The 24,659-nt window shown below is 36.3% G+C and overlaps 1 protein-coding gene across 1 annotated transcript in view; it reads left to right on the top strand.

Moving 5' to 3' along the window:
- PSME4 (proteasome activator subunit 4) overlaps window positions 1-24,659 on the top strand; it is a 97,484-nt gene that overhangs the window by 13,394 nt on the left and 59,431 nt on the right. The window contains exons 2-5 of the mRNA XM_007465487.1: window positions 11,005-11,145; window positions 11,783-11,899; window positions 22,440-22,484; window positions 24,465-24,614. Of these exons, the coding sequence (XP_007465549.1) occupies window positions 11,005-11,145; window positions 11,783-11,899; window positions 22,440-22,484; window positions 24,465-24,614 (453 nt within the window). The remainder of the gene's footprint in view (window positions 1-11,004; window positions 11,146-11,782; window positions 11,900-22,439; window positions 22,485-24,464; window positions 24,615-24,659) is intronic.

Raw genomic sequence — 24,659 nt, 5'->3', positions numbered from 1 at the left:
TTGTTGCGGAGCACAGGCTCCAGACGCGCAGGCTCAGTAGTTATGGCTCACGGGCCTCCTTGCTCCTCGGGATGTGGGATCTTCCTGGACCAGGGCTCGAACCTGTGTCCCCTGCATTAGCAGGCAGACTCTCAACCACTGTGCTACCAGGGAAGCCCCTATTTTTTAATTTTAATGCATGATTGTTTCATTTTTATTTAGTTACATATTGTGAATGTTTTGTATCCTGATTTTTTATATATTACATTTCACATCCATAAAAATTCTTTGAAAACAATTTTAAATGACTACATTGTAGTCTAAAGGCATAAACCACAATTTAACAAACCATTCTCTTATATCAGACTTCTAGGGTTTTTTCAGGAAATTTTTATTAATAGCAAATGTGCACTTGAAAAGCTTTTTGGTATTTTGATTTTGATATTCTGAATTTTATTTAGGACATATTGCTAGATGTGACATTGAAGAAAAAAATCATCCATAAATACTTTTAAGTACTTTCAATGACAATATTTAAATTGTGGTTTTTAAAATTTCAAGCTAAAGTTTCATTTTTTTGCCTTGTAAGTAGGACTACTCAAAATAAAACACTTAAGGTTAAATTTCATCGCAAATGTTGTATATGTTTTATAATAACAAATAGTCTTAATGTTGCTCTGAAATGATGTTAATTTTACTTTACTGATGGATATAGAACCTTAGAAACCCAGTGACTGCCTTGAAGAAAAATAACTGATGAATGACAGAACTTGTATTGAAAACCAATATTTTTAGCCTCTAGCCAAGATCCAATTCTTAGTTCATTTCAGTAGTGCTGTATAATTTTATACTTTACTTAAATTTCCTTCGATATGTAATAAACTTGTCTTCAGGATATATAGTAGAAAGAACCTTGACAGCATTGTACATTTCGTTAAATATTTGCTGTTCCTGGAATGCCACTGTCTTTCTTTACTTGCAATTAAAAGTTAAAGCATTTGGGACTTCCCTGGTGGCGAGGTGGTTAAGAATCCGCCTGCCAATACAGGGGACACGGGTTTAAGCCCCGGGAAGATCCCACATGCTGTGGAGCAACTAAGCCTGTGCGCCACAACTACTGAGCCCACGTGCCACAACTACTGAAGCCCGCACACCTAGAGCCCATGCTTCACAACAAGAGAAGCCCGTGCACCGCAACGAAGAGTAGCCCCCGCTCACCACAACTAGAGAAAAGCTCGCACGCAGCAATGAAGACCTGATGCAGCCAAAAATAAATAAATAAATTTTTTTAAAAAAATTAAAGCATTTGATTAATACACTTCATTAATACACTGTAGGGTTGTGAGGAGAAAGCAGTTGAAAAGTGCTTTTTTATTATCTTTTAATGTTTTTTTTTCCCCTGCAGGAGGATGGAACATAATGACTTGTCATCTATATATTCTGGATAGTTTAAGAAAATATCCTATTCAGAAGTTCAATCCTGACTGTTACCGAGGTTTTCAAGTATTTTAATAGAAATTTTTAGTCGTAAAATGTAATGCGCAAATTAATTGGAAAAAGAGAATGGACTGTCTCTAAATATGGTCTAAAGTAGAATTCTTGAGCATAAATATATAGAAAAAACTGGAGTCGTTTTTGTAAAATGGAGACTCTCAGCCTCCATTCTCAATATTTTTTAAAATTTCCTTTTTTTTTTAAAAGAAACAACTTTGCTGCATTTAACACTCCCAGTATTTTCGATGGACTAGATTTAAGATGGAGCTTAGGAATGTGCATTTTAAACAGTCTAATGTCTAATAGACATTTACTAGGTAATGTCAAGCAGTTTTTCCAGAGTGGCTATACCGCTTTATACACACATCAGTAGCCTATGTAAGGTCTGGTTCCTCCATGTTCTCACCAAAACTGGGTATTGTTGGGCTTTTTAATTTTAGCCAGTCTGGTGGTATGAAGTGGTACCCTATTGTGGTTTGTTTTTTCTTTTTAAATTTAATTTAATTTTTTTTTATATACAGCAGGTTCTTATTACTCATCAATTTTATACACATCAGTGTATACATGTCAATCCCAATTGCCCAATTCATCACACCCCCACCGCCACCCGCCATGGCTTTCCCCCCTTGGTGTCCATACATTTGTTCTGTACATCTGTGTCTCAACTGCCCTGCATACTGGTTCATCTGTACCATTTTTCTAGTTTCCACATACATTCCTTAATATACGATATTTGGTTTTTTCTTTCTGACTTACTTCACTCTGTATGATAGTCTCTAGATCCATCCACGTCTCAACAAATGACCAAATTTCGTTCCTTTTTATGGCTGAGTAATATTCCATTGTATATATATGTACCACATCTTCTTTATGCATTTGTCTGTCAATGGGCATTTAGGTTGCTTCCATGACCTGGCTATTGAAAATAGTGCTGCAATGAACATTGGGGTGCATGTGTCTTTTTGAATTATGGTTTTCTTTGGGTATATGCCCAGTAGTAGGATTGCTGGATCATATGGTAATTCTATTTTTAGTTTTTTTTTTTTAATCTTTAAAACACATACGTTTATTTTTCATTCACCTGATGTTGGCTGTGGGTCTGGGAGACTCTCCCAAGGGTTGGCTCAATGGTAAAGGCTGCTTCGACCTATTTTTAGTTTTTTAAGGAACCCCCATACTGTTCTCCATACTGGCTGTATCAATTTACATTCCCACCAACAGTGCAAGAGAATTCCCTTTTCTCCACACCCTCTCTAGCATTTGTTGTTTGTACATTTTCTGACTATGCCCATCCTAACTGGTGTGAGGTGATACCTCATGGTAGTTTTGATTTGCATTTCTCTAATAATTAGTGATGTTGAGCAGCTTTTGATGTGCTTCTTGGACGTCTGTATGTCTTCTTTGGAGAAATGTCTATTTAGGTCTTCTGCCCATTTTTGGATTGGGTTGTTTTTTTAATATCGAGCTGCATGAGTTGTTTATATATTTTGGAGATTAATCCTTTGTCCGTTGATTCGTTTGCAAATATATTCTCTCATTCTAAGGGGTTGTCTTTTCATCTTGTTTATGGTTTCCTTTGCTGTGCAAAAGCTTTTAAGTTTCATTGGGTCCCATTTGTTTATTTTTGTTTTTATTTCCATTACTCTAGGAGGTGTATCAAAAAAGACCTTGCTGTGATTTATGTCAAAGAGTGTTCTTCCTTTTTTTTTTGCGGTACGCGAGCCTCTCACTGCTGTGGCCTCTCTCATTGCGGAGCACAGGCTCCGGATGCGCAGGCTCAGCGGCCATGGCTCATGGGCCCAGCCGCTCTGCAGCATGTGGGATCCTCCTGGACCGGGGTACGAACCTGTGTCCCCTGCAACGGCAGGCGGACTCTCAACCACTGCGCCACCAGGGAAGCCCCTCTAATCCATTTTGAGTTTATTTTTGTGTATGGTGTTAGGGAGTGTCCTAATTTCATTCTATTAAATGTAGCTGTCCAGTTTAACCAGCATCACTTATTGAAGAGGCTGTCTCTTCTCCATTGTATATCCTTGCCTCCTTTGTCATAGATTAGTTAACGATAGGTACGTGGGTTTATCTCTGGGCTTTCTATCTTGTTCCATTGATCTATGTTTCTGTTTTTGTGCCAGGACCATATTGTCTTGATTGCTGTAGCTTTGTAGTATAGTCTGAAGTCAGGGAGTCTGATTCCTCCAGCTCCTTTTTTTCCCCTCAAGACTGCTTTGGCTATTTGGGTTCTTTGTGTCTCCATACAAATTTTAAGATGATTTGTTCTAGTTCTGTAAAAAATGCCATTGGTAATTTGATAGGGATTGCATTGAATCTGTAGATTGCTTTGGGTAGTATAGTCATTTTCACAATATTGATTCTTCCAATCCAAGAACATGGAATATCTCTCCATCTGTTGGTATCATCTTTAATTTCTTTCATCAGTGTCTTATAGTTTTCTGCATACAGGTCTTTTGTCTCCCTTGGTAGGTTTATTCCTAGGTATTTTATTATTTTTGTTGCAATGGTAAATGGGAGTGTTTCCTGAATTTCTCTTTCACATTTTTCATCATTAGATTATAGGAATGCAAGAGATTTCTGTGCATTAATTTTGTATCCTGTAACTTTACCACATTCATAGATTAACTCTAGTAGTTTCCTGGTGGCATCTTTAGGATTCTCTATGTATAGTATCATGTCATCTGTAAACAGTGACAGTTTTACTTCTTCTTTTCCAATTTGTATTCCTTTTATTTCTTTTTCTTCTCTGATTGCCATGGCTAGGACTTCCAAAACTATGTTGAATAATAGTGCTGAGAGTGGACATCCTTATCCGTTCCTGATCTTAGAGAAAATACTTTCAGTTTTTCACCATTGAGAATGATGTTTGCTGTGGGTTTGTCGTATACTACCTTTATTACGTTGAGGTAGTTTTACTCTATGCCCACTTTCTGGAGAGTTTTTATCATAATTGGGTGTTGAATTTTGTCAAAAGCTTTTTCTCCATCTATTGAGATGATCATATGGTTTTTATTCTTCAGTTTGTTAATATGGTGTATCCCATTGATTGATTTGCGTATATTGAAGAATCCTTGCATCCCTGGGAAAAATCCCACTTGATCATGGTGTGTGATCCTTTTAATATGTTGTTGGATTCTGTTTGCTAGTATTGTGTTGAGGATTTTTGCATCTATATTCATCAGTGATATTGGTCTGTAATTTTCTTTTTTTGTAGGATCTTTGTCTGGTTTCGGTATCAGGGTGATGATGGCCTCAGAGAATGAGATTGGGAGTGTTCCTTCTTCTGCAGTGTTTTGGAAGAGTTTGAGAAGGATGGTGTTATCTCTTCTCTAAATGTTTGATAGAATACACCTGTGAAGCCATCTGGTCCTGGACTTTTGTTTGTTGGAAGATTTTTAATCACAGTTTCAATTTCATTACTTGTGATTGGTCTGTTCATATTTTCTATTACTTTCTGGTTCAGTCTTGGAAGGTTATACCTTTCTAAGAGTTTGTCCATTTCTTCTAGGTTGTCCATTTTTTTGGCATAGAGTTGCTTGTAGTAGTCTCTTAGGATGCTTTGTATTTCTGCGGTGTCTGTTGTAACTTCTCCTTTTTCATTTCTAATTTTATGGATTTGAGTCCTCTCCCTTTTTTCTTGATGAGTCTGGCTAATGGTTTATCAGTTTTGTGTGTCTTCTCAAGGAACCAGCTTTTAGTTTTATTGATATTTGCTATTGTTTTCTTTGTTTCTATTACATTTATTTCTGCTCTGATCTTTATGATTTCTTTCCTTCTGCTTACTTTGGGTTTTGTTCTTCTTTCTCTGCTTCCTATTGGTGTAAGGTTAGATTGTTTATTTGAGATGTTTCTTGTTTCTTGAGGTAGGCTCATATAGCTATAAAATTCCCTCTTAGAACTCCTTTTGCTGCATCCCGTAGGTTTTGGATCGTCATGTATTCATTTTCATTTTTCTCTAGGTATTTTTTGATTTCCTCTTTGATTTCTTTAGTGATCTCTTGGTTATTTAGTAACGTATTGTTTAGCCTCCATGTGTTTGTTGCTTTTTACGTTTTTTCCCCTGTAATTGATTTCTAATCTCATAGCATTGTGGTCATAAAAGATGCTTGATATGATTTCAGTTTTCTTAACTTTACTGAGGCTTGATTTGTGACCCACGATGTGATCTATCCCAGAGAATGTTCTGTGCACACTTGAGTAGAAAGTGTAATCTGCTGTTTTTTGATGGAATGTCCCATAAATATCAATTAAATCTATCTGGTCTATTGTGTCATTTAAAGCTTCTGTTTCTTTCTTTATTTTCATTTTGGATGATCTGTCCATTGGTCTAAGTGAGGTGTTAAAATCCCCCACTATTATTGTGTTACTGTCGATTTCCTCTTTTATAGCTGTTAGCAGTTGTCTTATGTATTGAGGTGCTCCTATGTTGGGTGCATATATATTTATAATTGTTATATCTTCTTGGATCTTGATCATTATGTAGTGTCCTTCCTTGTCTCTTGTAACATTCTTTATTTTAAAGTCTATTTTATCTGATATGAGTATTGCTACTCCAGTTTTCTTTTGATTTCCATTTGCATGGAATATCTTTTTCCATCCCCTCACTTTCAGTCTGTATGTGTCCCTTGGTCTGAAGCGGGTGTCTTGTAGACAGCATATATATCAGTCTTGCTTTTGTATCCATTCAGCGAGCCTGTGTCTTTTGGTTGGAGCATTTAATCCATTCACGTTTAAGGTAATTATCGATATGTATGTTCCTATGACCATTTTCTTAATCGTTTTGGGTTTGTTTTTGTAGGTCCTTTTCTTCTCTTGTGTTTCTCACTTAAAGAAGTTCCTTTAGCATTTGTTGTAGAGGTGGTTTGGTGGCGCTGAATTCTCTTAGCTTTTGCTTCTCTGTAAAGCTCTTGATTTCTCCATCGAATCTGAATGAGGTCCTTGCTGGGTAGAGTAATCTTGGTTGTAGGTTCTTCCCTTTGATCACTTGAAGTATATCATGCCACTCCCTTCTGGCTTATAGTGTGTCTGCTGAGAAATCAGCTGTTAACCTTATGGGAGTTCCCTTGTATGCTATTTGTCATTTTTCAGTTGCTGCTTTCAATAATTTTTCTTTGTCTTTAATTTTTGCCAATTTGATCACTATGTGTCTTGGCGTGTTTCTCCTTGGGTTTATCCTGTATGGGAATCTCTGTGCTTCCTGGACTTTGGTGGCTGTTTCCTTTCCCATGCTAGTGAAGTTTTTGACTATAATCTCTTCAAATATTTTCTCTGGTCCTTTCGCTCTCTCTTTTCCTTCTGGGACCCGTATAATGCCAATGTTGTTGCATTTAATGTTGTCCCAGAGGTCTCTTAGGTTGTCTTCATTTCTTTTCATTCTTTATTCTTTATTCTGTTCCACAGCAGTGAATTCCACCATTCTGTCTTCCAGGTCACTTATCCGTTCGTCTGCCTCAGTTATTCTGCTGCTGATTCCTTCTAGTGTAGTTTCCATTTCTGTTATTGTATTGTTCATCTCTGTTTGTTTTTTCTTTAATTCTTCTAGGTCTTTGTTAAATGTTTCTTGCATCTTCTCCATCTTTGCCTCTACTCTTTTTCCGAGGTCCTGGATCATCTTCACTATCATTATTCTGAATTCTTTTTCTGGATGGTTGCCTATCTCCACTTCATTTAGTTGTTTTTCTGGGATTTTATCTTGTTCCTTCATCTGGTACATAGCCCTCTGTCTTTTCATCTTGTCTGTCTTTCTGTGAATGTCGTTTCTGTTCCACAGGCTGCAGGACTGTAGTTCTTCTTGCTTCTGCTGTCTGCCCTCTGGTGGATGGGGCTATCTGTGTGGCTTGTGTAAGTTTCCTGATGGGAGGGACTGGTGGTGGGTAGAGCTGACTGTTGCTCTGGTGGGCAGAGCTCAGTAAAACTTTAATCGGCTTGACTGCTGAAGTGTGGGGCTGGGTTCCCTCCCTGTTGGTTGTTTGGCCTGAGGGAACCCAACACTGGAGTCTTCCTGGGCTCTTTGGTGGGGCTAATGACAGACTCTAGGAGGGCTCATGCCAAGGAATACTTCCCAGAACTTCTGCTACCAGCGTCCTTGTCCCCATGGTGAGCCACAGCCACCGCCTGCCTCTGCAGGTGACCCTCTAACACTATCAGGTAGGTCTGCTTCAGTCTCCCCTGGAGTCACTTTTCCTTCCCCTGGGTCCTTATGCACACACAACTTTGTGGGTGCCCTCCAAGAGTGGGGTCTCTGTTTCCCCCAGTCCTGTCGAAGTCCTGCAGTCAATTCCCACTAGACTTCAAAGTCTGATTCTCTAGGAATTCCTCCTCCCGTTGCTGGACCCCCAGGTTGGGAAGCCTGACGTGGGGCTCAGAACCTTCACTCCAGTCGGTGGACTTCTGTGGTATAAGTGTTCGCCAGTCTGTGAGTCACCCACCCACCAGTTATGGGATTTGGTTTTACTGTGATTGCACCCCTCCTACCATCTCATTGTGGCTTCTCCTTTGTCTTTTGACAGTGGGGTATCTGTTTTGGTGAGTTTCAGTGTCTTCCTGTCGATGATTGACCAGCAGCTAGTTGTGATTCTGGTGTTCTCACAAGAGGGAGTGAGAGCACGTCCTTCTACTCCGCCATCTTGGTTTCCGTCCCCTATTGTGGTTTTAATTTGATTTTAGTGATGAACAATGATGTTGAATATCTTTTCATATGCTTATCAGTCATGTGTCTTTTGAGAAGTGCCTTCCTGAGTCTTTTGCCCACTGTTTATTTGGTTGTGTTTATTATTGATTTGAAGGAGTTTACTTTAAGTAGTTTGGGGGAGTACTTTGTCAGATGGTGATATGTATTTCAGATATCTGACTGGGCTCTTTTATTTTCAATGGTGTTTTGTTGTGAATAGAAGTTCCTGATTTTAATGAAGACCAGTTATTAATTTTCTTCTTTTAGTACTTTTTGTGCTCTTCAGAAGAAATCTTCTTGTTTGTTTGTTTGCTTTTTTGCGGTACGCTGGCCTCTCACTGTTGTGCCCTCTCCCTTTGCGGAGCACAGGCTCCGGATGCACAGGCTCAGGGGCCATGGCTCACGGGCCTAGCCGCTCCGCAGCATGTGGGATCTTCCTGGACCGGGGCACGAACCTGTGTCCCCTGCATCGGCAGGCGAACTCTCAACCACTGCGCCACCAGGGAAGCCCTTAGTCTGTGTTTTGAGAAATGCTGAGGCAGGAATCACTTTCTGCTTGGCAAGAACTATTTGCTGTTGACAGGGCAAATAGGTTTCTGAGTAATCCCCCTAAAATCTCTAGTGTTGTCAGCAGTTCTAGCTCCTCTAAGAATCCCTGGGTTGTTCTCTTGTTTTCATAGTATTAAATTTTGGACTCTATGAATTTTATGTCCCTAATGTTTACACAATTTATACTACAGTAAAAAGGCTTGTAGGTAAATTATTTCAGTTGCTTAGAGCAGTGTTTCTTCAGTTTTTCCACAGAAGTCTTTTAGCCACAAGGGAGTAAGTGCATAACCGCAGGGGCACTTGGAGCCCTGTCATGGCCTGAGGTAGCCACTGGGAACAAGAAATGTTTCTTTGGACTCTTCTGTTTTATCTTTAAAGTATGTGCTGTTTCTTAGGGGATATGGTTTGTTTTCACTTGAAAGTAGCATTTATATGATTCTAGCTTTTACTCCTAAATTTAGAGTGAAATTGAGGGAGGCTTCAGGAGTCTGTACCATGTTTATTCAGCAGCCTGAAGTATCTCTGGCAGCCCTGGGCTTAGGGTCTCTATGTATTGTCTTCATTAGCCCATTTCCTTTACCAGGCCTAGGTGGTTCAGAAACTTTCACGGTAATTACTGACAGAGGCAAAACAATATCTCAGGTCTCATTGCTGTCTCCCCTTACCGCCCCCCCCACCCCAATACTGTTCAATCACCTAGTACTAAGGTGAAATCATGGGATTATACCTTGAATGTTCAGACAGACAAAAGCTGAATAAATATGCAGCAGCCTGAGAAAATAAAAAAAAGAGTGCTCTTATTGGACCAAGAATATTGAGGATTTTCTGGAAAAAGAAAAACAGGTATTCTAATTTTAGAAGTTAAAGGCAAGTTTAATTTGATCTTAGCTGTTGGGGAAGTGCTAAAGATCATATAAGGAATGTTAATCCTGTGTCTTCTGTTGAATTATGTGTTTGTCTATAAAATGGTCTTCCTCAAAGGAGTTTATGATTTTAAGTATCCAGTAATTTGTTCTAAGTAAGTTTTTGTTACTTAAGTTTTAGTTACTTCTGAATCCTTAACTATGCCATGCTTAGTCATTCTTGCTTTTTGGGACACCTTTTCCTTAAATTGCTTATAGTTGACGCTTTTGTTTACATTGATTCCCTAAAGTTAAAAAATTGAAAACGTATAATTTTGAGATAAAATACTGTGCTTTTTTGGTAGCATCATAATTTTATTATAGTTATGAGTTAATGCCTAGAAACAAATAGTACAAGTTAGGTAACGCTGTATTGTTTCAGGATTCTCAGTAAGCGTTCATCAAAGATTCTTGTGGTTAAAACAGTAAATTTCTATGTCTGTACTCTTTTGTTCTGTTTTATAATGTTGTGATATGATGTTTTTAAGTAGTTTCAGCAAGTCATTAGGTAGATTGTTATTCTGAATGAGCACTTGCTTAATAAAGGAAAGGGTGCAGAGGGATTCTTTTCAGGTTACTGTGTCCAAAGGCCATTTAAAACCATACAAAAATAAAACAGCAGTGTTATAATTGGTCATTAAATGTTGATGTGAATTCAGTTATTATAACTGAATTATAAGTTTTTTGTCAATAAAATACTTATTTGGTAATCTCTTAATTAAAATACAGAGTAAGTCTTTCCTGCACAGTGATGAGTGTGCAGTGTGATAAAATGTTTGACATCAAAGACTTTTGAAATTAAAGTGTAAGAATACATATTTTTTTTTACTGTGGCAAACTCTTAAATTTACCCTCTTAACAATTTTTAAGTGTACAGTATGGTATTGTTAACTGTGTGTACATTGTTGTACAGCAGAGCTCTAGAATTTTTCATCTTGTATGACTGAAACCCTATACCCATTGTACAATAGCTCCCTGTCCGCCTTCCCAGCCCCTGGCAACCACCATTGTACTTTCTGTTTCTATGAGTTTGATTACTTTAGATACTGCATATAAGTGGAATCATGCAGGATTTCACCTTTTTTGATTGTCTTATTTCACTTAGCATAATGTCCTCAAGGTCCATCTGTGTTTTAGCATATGACAGCTTTCTTCTTAAAGGCTGAATAATATTCCATTGTGTATATGTGTGTGTGTGTGTGTGTGTGTGTGTATGTGTGTGTGTGTGTGTGTGTGTATATATATATATATATATATATATAACATTTTCTTTATCCATTTGTCTGTTGGTGGACATTTATGTTACTTCCACACTTTGGCTATGTGCATAATGCTGCAATGAACATGAATGTATCACGATATCTGCTTTTAAAGGCTGTATCAATTTTTCTCTTGCAGATATATTCGACTTTATGGGAGAAAATTTAGCAAAGAAGATCATGTTCTTTTTATCAAATTATTATATGAGCTGGTATCAATTCCAAAACTGGAAATCAGCATGATGCAGGGATTTGCACGTCTCTTAATCAACTTGTTAAAGTAAGTCAATTTCCTGTGATTTCTGCTAAGATTTTTTTTTTTTTTTCTTCAAGGTTTTAGGGAATGAGGAGAGCTAAGTGTTCTTTGGTAAGAAGACCAAGTCCCAAATTACCATTTTGGAAAAAGATTGCAGAAAGTTTAAACCCCGTGTGTTAATTAACCTTTTAATTAAGATTCCTTTTCCTCCATGAAGCCTTCTCTTCTCTAGCATATATTGAACTATATGTTGTCTGATTGTTTCATTTATACTGATTACCTTCCCTTATGTAGACTGTAAGATCCTTGAGAAGACAGTGATCATTTATTCTTTTGCTTATCCCAGGCACCCAGCACAATTCGGGAAACATTAAGTACTCCATAGATAGTGTGGGAAAGTATGAAACTCATCTACAATAATGGTGGCACAAATATTAATGCCTCTTTTTAAGTGGTGCCCCTTGAGGTTTGGACAGCAGCAAAAGTCCTGGTGCATTGTTCTTCCTCCTACCATGTTTTGCCAATGAGTGGCTGAGGATGGGGAAAAGCTAAACCCACTGTAATGAAAGCAACATTTAACAACTGTTCTCCCTGTGTAGTATGTGTAGTATACACACCCTGAGCAAGCATACACACATGTATTTACTCTTTCTCTAATTAGGAAAAAGGAGCTTCTTTCAAGAGATGACTTGGAGTTACCTTGGAGACCACTTTATGACATGGTGGAAAGAATATTATATTCCAAGACAGAGCACCTGGGATTAAATTGGTTTCCTAAGTAAGTATTTCCATTTAAAGTACTTTTGGGGAGCACTTTGGGGACTCTTAGGGGTTTGATCATAATTGAGAAATGTTGGGTTACTTGAGATAAGCAAGCAAGTACACAGTTTAATGTGCTCATTTTTATGTATCTTGACTCCTAAAACAATTTATTGCCCTCTTTAAGCTATATCTGAAGCTGCACTTAAGAATTTCCCACCACCATATCTCTAACAGCTAACATCACCATACTGGCCAAAGAAAACAAGAGATTTTTGTTTGAAATCTAATATTTTGTCATGCACATTTGGCGTTCTTCATAGAATATCCACATATATTTTAATTCTTCAAGTAAAATGAATGCTTCAAGAGGAGGAGCTTTGCCTATTCCAGGGGGCACCCACATCCCAGAGCACACACACTCCCAGTTAAAGAAGCATCAGTTTCAGTGATTGACTGTGTTATAGTACAGACTATTCAAATGCACCGTCTTTGGTTTATGTTATTTTCTAGTAATGTTTAGACATAATAAGATTATAAATCTCTGGCTGTTTATGGCTTCTTGTACACACATCCTGACTCTTCCAGATCTCTAATTTTGGTACATTTTGTATTTTATTCTGAACCTTTACAGAGTACAATATAATCATCTGTCCTTTTTGATTAATAGTGATTTCAGGCTTGACTGCAAAGTGTTATTTTTCCCTGTTAACAAGGGTTTGTCCAGTAGTGATCTAGCTCTTAATTTTCTCAATCTTAGCGTGTTTGGCTTAAAATACTCTTAAATTTGTGATTGAGGTTTATTTTTAGGAAATCTTTTTTTAAACTTTTAATAGCTGTTTCCTCTTATTATCTAGAGTTGTTTCTCATATACATATGCACTCATTTTCTGAAGAACACCATTTTATATGCCTATATTATTTTCCTTTTTCTCTTTTATAAATGAAGTCTTTGAACATTTATTTCTGTGGTTTTTCCTCTCAATCCTAGACATGTTTACATGTCCACCCAGTTCAGTTCATTTAATCCATGATTAATCCTCAGGCCTCACTTAAGTCAGCAGTCGTAAGTGAATTTTTTTGAAAATGACTGCAGATGGCAGACTTTAAAGACTTTTAGGTCATAGGTAAAGAGTGAAATGATGTAAATGGAAAGAGTAAAAAAAAACCAAACTATAGGTAATTGTGAACTTAGGCCCTAATTGTTTTTTGGACAGTAGTCACAAATACTCTCAGAAGGTATTTCAGTCAGTCACATGGTCAGAAGGTATTTATTTCCTGAAGATTTCATGTGTTAAAACAAGGAAACCCATTTCAACCATAAAAGTGGCAGAATTCATCATGAAACTAAATGGTACAATGTTCAAATGTGTTTTTACTAATATTTATTATGAAAACCCCAAATTTGATATGAAAGATTATTTTTGAGTTTTATTTCTGCTGGAGGGAGCATGGAACAGACTGGATTGACTAGACCTCAAAATCTGAGCCTATTGAACTTTTTTTTTTTAAGCTGTTTTATTTTATTTTATTATTATTTTTTTTGGCTGCGTTGGGTCTTTGTTGCTGCCCGTGGGCTTTCTCTAGTTGCGGTGAGCAGGGGCTACTCTTTGTTGAGGTGTGTGGGCTTCTCACTGCGGTGGCTTCTCTTGTTGTGGAGCACAGGCTCTAGGTGCGCAGGCTTCAGTAGTTGCAGCATGCAGGCTCAGTAGTTGTGGCTCGTGGGCTCTAGAGCGCAAGCTCAGTAGTTGTGGTTCACAGGCTTAGTTGCTCCGCGGCATGTGGGATCTTCCTGGACCAGGGATTGAACCCGTGTCCCCTGCATGGGCAGACAGATTCTCAACCACTGGGCCACCAGGGAAGTCCTGAGCCCATTGAACTTTTGACTAGAATCACCATTTCATAGATTTCAGGGACCTTTAAATGGAGTTCAAAATCAGTTATCTTTCTAAAATTTTCCTGGCTTATTTTTTGACTGCCTTTGAAAGTCTTTGGTAAATCATGGGGGAGGGAAAGCTATTCCTTCAGTAATTTCTCCTTCTTCAGCATTTCTTTTACTTCTTTATAACCAAGTGTCACACTTCCTGCCCTGACAGGTGTAACTTTGCAAAGGCAGCCACTTTTTTTTTTAAGTACTATGTCGTTATTAATAAATATCTATGGCTTTCCTCTTCAGCGATGCCATTGTTTTCCAGGAAATTTTGTTAACGCTTATTACTGTTAGTGTCAATCATTGTTTATAGTTCCTTCCCTGCATCTTGATACTAATTACCATGTCATTTCCTGAAGCTTCACATCATCCTTGCTGTTATGGAAACCTTCCTTAAAAGTTTTACCATGGCTGTTCTTGGTCTTTTGAAGAGACATCAAGTCTTTGATGAAATCTTTACTTGGTTTACAGCGTGACTCTTAACTCTAATAGACTTTTGTATTCTATAGATAACTATTCCAAAATGAAATTCATAAATAACATGACCTTTCTACACTCAAAAATAAATATAAATAATGTTTTAACTGTAAAAGAAATAATGGGAAAGTAGTTTATTATAAAGCAATATATATTTCAAACACGCATGTACTATTATACTAAAAAAGGCAGTATAGGGGACTTCTCTGGTGGTCCAGAGGTTAAGAATCCACCTTTCAGTGCAGGGGACGTGGGTTTGATTCCTGGTCGGAGAGCTAAGATCCCACGTGCCATGGGGCAACTAAGCCCGCACGCCATAACCACTGAACCCACGTGCCACAACTAGAGAGAAGCCCGTGTGCCACAATGAAAGATCCCGTGTGCCACAAGACCTGACGCAGCCAAAAATAAATAAATAAATAATTTAAAAAAAACACTATGGTATTCAGATTTTGCACCTACTTACAATGAGTAAGTTTGGATTTAAAAATAAAAAGGTCAAAACACATTCTGTATCAGAAGTACAAGAAAATGTAAGAGCAGCATTGTTAATGGACATTGAAATAAAAACTAGTGCTAGGATACAGAATAACAGGCCACACTTACTTAAATATGATGAGAGAGAGAGAGAAATAACTTTAATTTCAGACTACTGACTAGGAAAAAAAAGAAGTAAGATACTGTTGCAGGTGAGCTGGCCTTATTTATAACATAGTGTCACAATAATTCTTTATGTAATTTTGTGGGATGGTGTAGTTACTTAGTATTACAAAACATTATTTTTAAACATTATCACATGTGAAAGAAATAGGCAAAGGATGAATTAGGAAAAGAAACATTAATATATGAAGCCATAGAGAATTTGTGCAGCAGACTTTTGCCAAAATAAACAATGTCAGTGTGGAATTTTCATAACATAAATTGTCTTTTGTGTCCTACCAAAATAAGGATGACATTCCAGAAAAACATGAAGCATTTTAACAAAATTATTAATGAAATTCTCTGACATCCTCATTCTTTGTGTATCTGATAATTGCAAATGTAGTGACACTTGGTTCTAAGACTGTTAAAGCAATCTTCAATCTTAGTTACATATTTGTATGAAAACTACACATGCACAGGGATTTGGTTTTGGCAAATCAAGTGGGGCAACTGGAATTACCGTTATGCTGTAATTTTTTTTTTTCTTTCAGGAATCATGAATAACCGTAGGTAAAATTTTCAGCCAAAGTACAGCCTTCCTTCAGTTTACATGTTAGTTGTATTCCTAGAGATTCGATGTCTATTAAAACTGTGAAAAATAGTTAATGTTTAAAGCAGTTAACTTTTAGGTTCAAGAATTTTTAACCTGTATAACCGTGCATTGGGACATTTGAAAGTCTTGGCAGTAATAATTTTTTGTTGAGTCTGGCTATTCCATGAATTGCAGGATATCTAATATACCTGGCTTTTAATCACTAAAGGTCCAATGAGTCCTCCCCCCAATTGTGATAGTTAAAAATGTCCCTTACATTTCCAGAATGCGCCCTGCATGTGGTTAGAGGCTTATGGATTTGCTGTCCTCTTAGCCTGCATCCATGCAAGTTAAAGTTTGCTGCCTCATTAATCAGTCCCTCCTGTTTTCTTACCACTGGTCCAGCACTTTTTGCTTTCTTTTTTTCTGTTTTTAATTCTGTAAGATCCAGGTCTTTTAGTTTCCAAACCAGTATTCTTTTTCCTGTTCCAGTGCTTCTCAGATTGTCCATTTAATACCTCCTTCCCTTTCACCAAAGATGTTTCTTAATAGGTGTGGTGTGAGAAATTTCTTGGAATTTTTACATTTTATCTTAAACATTCATATCTTTATTAGGCATATTAAGTAATGCTTTCATAAGTAAAAATTTCTTACTTATGTATCTCTTGACTAAAGTTGATGCTCCAAGAAGATGAACGCTATTGGCCTAGTGGCTTGGAGCAGTTACACACAGGGCTGTGTGCGTCCACTAAAAGGAGCACACATTGTGAAGTGCAGCTCTGTTGATGCATCCTGTTTTTAAAAATGATGATGTGTTGTTCCAGTTTGAAGTGATCAGAAAGAATACTGGGCATCTGGAACTACTTTTGAGGGGGCACTTTCTTAGTGAGATGCAGCACTGTAGGACAAAATTTGAAACTTAATGTCTCTTCTGTTAAAAAAAAAGGTAGAAAAAAAAAGTTTTTCAGAATTGTAATTAATTCTTTATTTATTTTCTCTAATTTGCTTTAATCTTTTTACTGTTATTATCATATTTTACCTCTCCTTTTTTTTTTTTTGCGGTATGCGGGCCTCTCACTGTTGTGGCCTCTCCCACTGTGGAGCACAGGCTTCAGACGTGCAGGCCCAGCGGCCATGGCTCACGGGCCCAGCCGCTCCGCGGCACGTGGGATCTTCCCAGACTGGGGCACGAACCCGTGTCCCCTGCATCGGCAGGCGGACTCTCAACCACTGCGCCACCACGGAAGCCATACCTCTCCTTTTGAAAGGAGTACCTGTACCATATTTCCATTCAGGTCACACTGTATATAGTTACAACAATTAACTTTGAAAGATTTTCAGATTCTTTGGTTCTTGGACTTTATTCATCACACTTGCCTTGATTTTAGTATTGGAGGAATCTGATGTGTTAGAGACACTAGTTGGAGAGCCATACAACAGTACTTTCACTTTTTGTTCCTCACAGCTAGTCTCTGTCCAGTGAATTTCTAAGATGGGATCATTTAAAACATTTTAAAATTTACTTTCCTACTTAAGATACTATTTAGTACACTAGTATAGCAAGTGTTTATAGCCCAGGGATAGAAGTGTGACTTTTTACAAACATTTTATTTCAGAAAATTCCTTAAGGAGCCCTTTAATATGGCATGCTTTGGGAGTTAGTATTCTGTTTTGAGTATTTTCATCTTAAATGTATTCTGATACATTTTGAAACAGTTTTGTCAGCTGACTGCATGTATTCATAACTATTTTTAGAATACCATTTTTATAATCAAAAGTGAAAGCTTGCTTCATTTGTTAACTGTTTGTCTTTCAAGTCTTAAACTCATGTGCCTCATGTGTTTGTCTTCATTGAAACCAGTGCTTAGAATGCCATGCATTTCAACATGATTTTAAAAACTGGTTCCATTGTTTGAAGCAAGGATCATTAAACCTTCTTCTCCTTTCCCCTGTTTTCTTCTCTGTCCTCTCCTCCTCCTTCTTTTTTGCTTCCTCTCCTCCTTCCCTCCTCCCTTCTGTCTTTTTGCCTCAGTGGCAAAAGACCCTTTTTACTTTCATCTGTTTTTACTTTCTACTGGAGAAACAATTTGTAGTGTTTTTTTATTCAAAAGAAAAATTAAAATTGGAAAAAACCTAGGTAGTTGTGACCTCGATACTAGCAACTTAAGAGCTGCTTATTGTTTACTTTGTAAAAGAAGCATCTGAATCTTTTGGGCATGATTTTATGTCATAAAACAGTGTCCCACACACTTAATTGGAATAACATATTACAGGTTACAAATGTAGGCAGCATGGTAAAGAAAGGTATTGCTACTAACAAAATATGGGGGCATTATGCATAGATCGGTTTTTACAAATGAACATAGATAATTCATGTTTGAATTGCTATGTGTATATATATAGATTTATTTAGTCTTATCACTATCAGTTCAGTTTTTGTGGGTTGTTTGGTGTTTTAAAGGTTTACATATTTGCATCATGAGTAGCTTGGGCCTAGATAACTCATTTACGTTTTTAAAAATATTTAAATATCTATTTTTCTTTTATATGTATTCTAAGGTGGATCATACAGTATTAAACTATTTCATTTTTCATATTAATCTGCCTCTGGAGAAATTTGATATTTCCCTTTTCTGGTACTTGTTCTTGATTTCTTCTTTCTCTGTTAAATCTAAAAGCACCATTTGAATTGGTGCTTTTATCCTTAAGATACAGTTAAATCCTTTGTTCCCCCATCAACACATGAAAATGACATGTTCTTAACCTCTATTGGGGTTTCTTGATATGTGTAGCCACATTTCTAAGCTTAAGTTACTACCAGCAACTCAAGAATGATCTTTAGCTACAGAATTTAACATGATAAGGAAATATGAAAGTAATTTGTCTGAGAACCTGTTGAAATTTAAAATAGTTTAGTTATTTTGTTAATAAACAATGATTATTAACATGGTATTTGCAGTGATTTTTTTAACATGGTATTTGAGGTATTTGCTTTTTTAAAAATTCTATTTTTATTTGGAAATTGGAGAATAATTGGTTGATTTTATTAATTTTTATTAATGACTTTGATAGTGCTTCTTTCAAAAGTTGTGCTACAATGATCTTTCTCTAGAAACTGCTCTTTTTAAAGCAATTTAAAAAATACTCAGTTCACATTGATCAGGCTTGTCATCACTTGTAGCAATTATACACACTCTTTTTACATGAGTGGTCAGAATCATTACAATTTCTTAACATTTACTTGCCATAGAGGCATACTTTTTTCTTGAAGTAATTGTATTGAAAAACCCATGTTAATGCTACATCAGTGATGAAGATGTTATAATTTATTTAGACTGTCCTCAGGTAAAATTACCTTGAACCTAATTTTGTGTGAAGTGGCTGTGAAAAATGACTGCTGATTTAACTAAGCAGTATTAGATTTTGTAAGATTAGATATGAGGTGGATAGTGTTTGACTAACTGATGGTGGATTTGTTTGGATTTAGGAAAAGCAGGAAAAAACTGATATATTAAGTTACAAGGAGGTTGAGGCAGAGGTATGTAGAATATACCAGGGTTATAGTTTCCCAGTTCATTTATAAAAAAGCAAATATGATTACTCTGAAGTTAAATTTTAGTTCAAGAATTGTGAAGTGAAGCTGAACGTAGTTCTGGCCGTGGGCAGTCCACACCACTCTCATCTTGAATTTGTCATTTGCTGTACATTTCTCTGGTTTAGAAGTGAATATTGTCCTAACAGTTAGGTAAGGCTAAGGAGGTAGGAATCATAAACTTCCAGGTTTATATAAGTCCACTGTCTCAGTAACTGGAGGCTAAGGCTTTTGGCTTTCCTCAGGCTTCTCTGCTACATATTTGGCATTTATTAACTTAAGGCATACTTAAGTACTTAAGTATTTATTTGGCATACTTTTATTAACATAAGCAATCATAAAGAACGTCATCATAAGGAAATTGCATCCCAGAGAGGAAAATTCACACAGAGTCATTTGTTGAAACTGGGACAAGAGCTCAAGAACTGGGACAAGAACTCACTTTCTGCCCTGATAAATAAGGTGGCAGTTGGGGAAGGACTTTCCTATTTTGATGCAATTTCCTAAATGTAAATTAATAGCTTCTCAGAGGCAGTAGAATAAATGTAAAAGCAAAATGAGTACAAATTTTCATTCTTAAGGAGATTGAAAATATAATTTATTTTGGCCAGATATGCAATAATAATTGTAGTTAACATTGTGCTTAATTCTGGGCCAGATAACTGCATTCTTTACATTATCTTATTTAATTTTTGTAACAGCTCTTATATAGATAAGAGGCTATAATACTACGCTACTAGTAAGTAGCAGGACAGGTATTCAAATTCAGATCTGTCTGACTCTAAGCCCAGGCTGTGAACCATTCATTACATGATATACTGTGGCTTTCTTTTCAAGCTAACATGCGTTTACTAAGAGGAAATAGGGTACGAGAAAACCCACCCAAAACTTAGTCCCTCTGTAGATCCCTTTTGATTAAAAAAAAAAAAAAGTGTTTTGAATTGTTGTCACTTTAGTATTAGAAATTTCTGACAATTGGAAAAGTTTTTAGTGATTATTCACTCCCTCTAAAAATTAGTGAAATATAATCTGGTAACATGTAGCCATAACCTTTTATTTTATTTTTAAACAGAAACATTTTTCCCTTCATCTTGAGAGATTACAAGAATCACAAAAGGTCACTATACAGATATCACAGGTTAGAGAGATTGTACCCTTTTCTGGATAAAGAGTATAAATCCAATGGCACAGGCCTTATTAAGGAGGGGTTGAAACAGACTTTATTTAGATGAACTAAATCACATTCCCACACACCCTATTCCTCTAATGAGTGAAGTGACAGCTATCAAGTCTTACAATTAACCTTCTATTCTGAAGAGTGAAGGGAACTGGAGAAAACATGTAACTATGCAGCCTTTTATGACTTGCTTTCTAGAATCATTTTTGACATTATAGGAAGTTTGTTGGTAGAATAGAAAAATTACCAGTGAAAATAGCAGGTTTTCTGTGTTGTACTCTCAAACAAGCTGCCACAGAAACAGTTAAAAGTAAATGTAAAGTTAACATGAACACAAACATTAGGAACTGATAGAATTATACATCTTCTGCTTATTTCATTGGACCATAAGTTTACCATTTTAGAATTATCTTTTTTAAAATCTGCGTTTAAGTTGATCTCTCATTTCGTTTGGAACTAGATGAATCTTCAGATCTTACCTATGAATTCTAAAATTTGTTTCTAAGTTGGTTCTTTGGTCCAAACTAAAAGAAGATCCAGAGATCGATGTTCTTTGTTGTCCTGATAGGAAATGTTTATAGAGCGTTGTAAATAAATAAATATATTTATAATATATGTATATATGTAAATGAACACAGCCTTGTTGTAAGCACTTTGGAAATGCCCAGAAGTAAAAATCATAGTCGTGGTCTTCAGGAAGTTGTAAATGTAGTTGGAGAGAAGTTTGCTCCCCTCCCACTCCTTTTTTTTTTAACTAGGCAAACTTAGATGTTCCCTCAATTAAACTCTGTTTCTGAATTGATGAGTTTTTTTTGTGAGAGAAGGTAACATCTCTCTTTGATGATCAGAGAAAATGCTCCATGATGGCTCTCTGGCCATATGGTCATCTTTTTTATTTTAGAATTATCTCATGAGTTGTAGCCCGGTTTCCTCTTCAGTTAATTTTTTTCTGAGTACTTTTGAAATTAAAGAGGATTCTTACTGGAGCTTCCCTACTGTGCTCCGCAACGGGAGAGGCCACAGCAGTGAGAGGCCCGCGTAACGCAAAAAAAAAAAAACAAAAAAAAGAGGATTCTTACTGCTTCAAGTAATGAAATTATAGTTTTCTCTCTTGGTTATATAGTACATTGATTACTTGTGTTGAGTTTGGTTTGTGTTATTCCTTGGAATTTCTTTGCAAATTAGTTCTTAAGCTTTCAGAGAAGTTGGATAGACTTCTGGACTTAAGAATTTCAAGCAGCTTAATGAGAAAGTGTCAGGTGGAAGCACTGCCTGAAAGTTACCCCTTTCCCCCATAATTTTTTCTCTTGAGATTTGGGGACTTGTTTTTTTACTTTTATACATCATATTGTAAGTAGTCACACATTTATTTTAAAATTCCAGTTCAAAATTATCCTTTGTTTTGTTAATTTGCATTTGACCTCTTTTGACTGTGGTCTACTTAGAATTTTAAATATCCATTGTGGTGATGTGTGTTTAAACTAGTACACACTAGCCTCTTCACTAAAGTAGAAGTGTTTATTATAAGTTCATATACAAATATTTATGTTTTCCTAAATTCACTTGAACCACCTACAAGTTGGAAAATAAGTTACAGCTTTTAATGTTCCTCAGCTAACTTTTTAAGTAGCTGGTCAGAAAGATGGCAGTTGCTTATTATTTTGATGATCGTTGCTGGCAATAAAGTGCCTTGGAGGGTTATAAAACTCTCATCAGTAGGTTACAGAAAACTGGTTTCTGGTAGTTCCTGACAGAAGCACACCAGACCTTGCTGTTTCTTTTTGTTGTAAAAGCACTTTAATAAAAATTTAAAATTAGTATTTGAAGCCACTGAACATACTTCTTGATGTATTGATAGGTATATGGTCATTGCTGCCCACTTTGTAAAGATCGAAGATGATTTGCCCTTTTTCTAGTTTTCTTCCCTTTTTTTCACTGCATAGAATGAGCAAAATGAAGGCAAAAGGAAGAGTAGATTACAGAGTTTAGGTAGTCAATTGTTAGAGTTTTGTCTCTATGAAAGAGAATGATTAGTTATTCCATATACACAGATAATATCTAAATGTATGAGTGTATCTTAGAGATATTTATTAAAGTTGTGTTCTTAAAATACACCAACCTAATATATCAAATGGCTTTTCCCCCCCCAGTTCTGTAGAAAATGTTCTCAAAACACTCGTGAAAAGCTGCCGACCGTAAGTAGCTTCTCAATTTATAAAGCCTCTTATTGTTTCTGTGGGCTTTTCCCCATCTTTAGTATGCTTTGAAGAGGAATTTAGAGGTATAACTAGTCTCTGATATTGTGATGTTAGTCACTGGACACAACATATCATCTCCAGCTCTTCAACTGAACTTTTCAGATTTCATTTATAAATTTAGAAATTTTTAAGTGGTGTGGGTGTCAGTCACCCATTATAAAGTAAGAATGCAATAATGTACGTATAACTGGCTTCATGTGAAAGATTTTCCTAGGGTATTGTTACTCAGATCAAAAATATTTTCCAAAATGAGCCTTGTAGGTCTTATATTAAAATGAATAATAAGATGGCGCATAAGTTTTTTTCTACTGTGTTCTGTTTCAGTAGAATATTTGACTTTGAACATCCCATATTCTTATGTTTAAAGATGAATATGGATAGAATTTAGTTTAATTAAAGTCCAGTTGTGTGGACTTGAACTATTTTTTCATTCTTGTTTATCAGGCTGTTCTAAGACATACTTCTGCTATGAATGCAGTGAATTCTTTTGAATGGAAATTCGTATATTTATCATATGCTTGTAATATGAGTTAAAGTTATTTTATAGATCAGATATTTGTTGCTGACCTCCTATACTACTCAGTCTCGGGCAAATGTATTTTCAAGATATAAAATGTCTCCTTTTAAGAGACTTAAGATCTAACCTGAGTCATTCAATAAGCCACCAAGGAGCAGTGACATTTTGTGAAACTTGATCATCACAGAGGTACTTACTGGTTTTTAGGTTCTTAGATAATTCATAGAATGCCCAAGCTTCTGTTTTGGATTACTAGGCTAACAGTTGATTCTGAAAAATTAAGGAAGGGGAATCAATGTATGAGATCTTTGAAGGTAGAATATATGAATATATTCTGCCTTTTAAAATTCTAACCTGTTGCACAATGATCTGGTACATAAATGCTCGATGAACTCAACAGAAGAATAACTAGAAAATGTAATTGTATTTTTCACATAAAGGAATGAAGTGTGATTCTAATAACACAGATGTATAAAGATATAATAAGATTAATAATATGATGTATAGGCCAAACCTCCAAGTGTATTTGAAAGGGTTTACTAACTTTTTGGGCCATACCCAAATCATAAATTTTCATATGCTTTTCATTATTTTAAACCTCAGTTGCCTACCCATTTGGGTATCCATTCCATACCCAAATGGATAATGGGTCCTCCTTATCCATTTACCTTCATTTTGTGTGTGTCTGCACACTTTAGATTTTATTTTTCTAAATCTTCTCTACCCCAGGGATGCTTCTGCCCATTTCATAGAATTTTACAATGTTAGAGCCTGTAGGACTCGATCATCTAGCCCAGTCCTCTCTTGTATATAGGAAGAAATGTATAATCAGCAAAGTGAGAAAGAGAACATCAACCTAGGAACCTCTGGTCCAATGAGGGTAAATGGTTTGTTCCTAAGGTGCCTAGAGGTTCCTGGGCTGATGTTCTCTTTCTCACTTTGCTGATTATACATTTCCTATATAGACTGGATTCCCTGTGACAAGATTTTTTTTTTCTATTGCTATTGCACAGCACATAGGATGAAAAAATACAATAATCATGTTTAAGTTTGTAGGTGATTTGAATGACTTTGTATTTTATCTGAGGTTTATCAACTTTATGTTGGGTTGGCCAGAAAGTTTGTTCAGCCGTCTTACAGAAAAACCCAAACGAACTCTTTGGCCAACTCAATAACATTTTCCCAAGTCCACAGACAAGAAAATTTATCTTATCTAAGTGTGGTAGGCTATTTATTTTAGAGTTGTAAAAATGTGTGTTTCTTGTAGGTAATATCACACACATTGATAGTGTGTGATATTATCTCATGAGTATCTTCACTTTCTCCTCCTTTTTTGTCAGTCATATAATGATGTAGAGCATTTAGCCAATGATCAGACACATGAAAACCTTCTTTATTAGGTATTTTCCAGCAGATGCCACAGCTGAGATGCTAGAAGAATGGCGGCCATTAATGTGCCCTTTTGATGTAACGATGCAAAAGGCCATCACTTATTTTGAAATATTTCTTCCTACCTCCCTTTCTCCAGAACTTCATCATAAAGGTTTTAAGTAAGTATATATATATATATATATATATATATATATATATATATA

This window comes from Lipotes vexillifer, unplaced genomic scaffold (genome assembly GCF_000442215.2).
Source record: "Lipotes vexillifer unplaced genomic scaffold, Lipotes_vexillifer_v1.1 scaffold834, whole genome shotgun sequence".
Classification (NCBI taxonomy): domain Eukaryota; kingdom Metazoa; phylum Chordata; class Mammalia; order Artiodactyla; family Lipotidae; genus Lipotes; species Lipotes vexillifer.
This window is presented reverse-complemented; position numbering and strand designations above follow the sequence as displayed.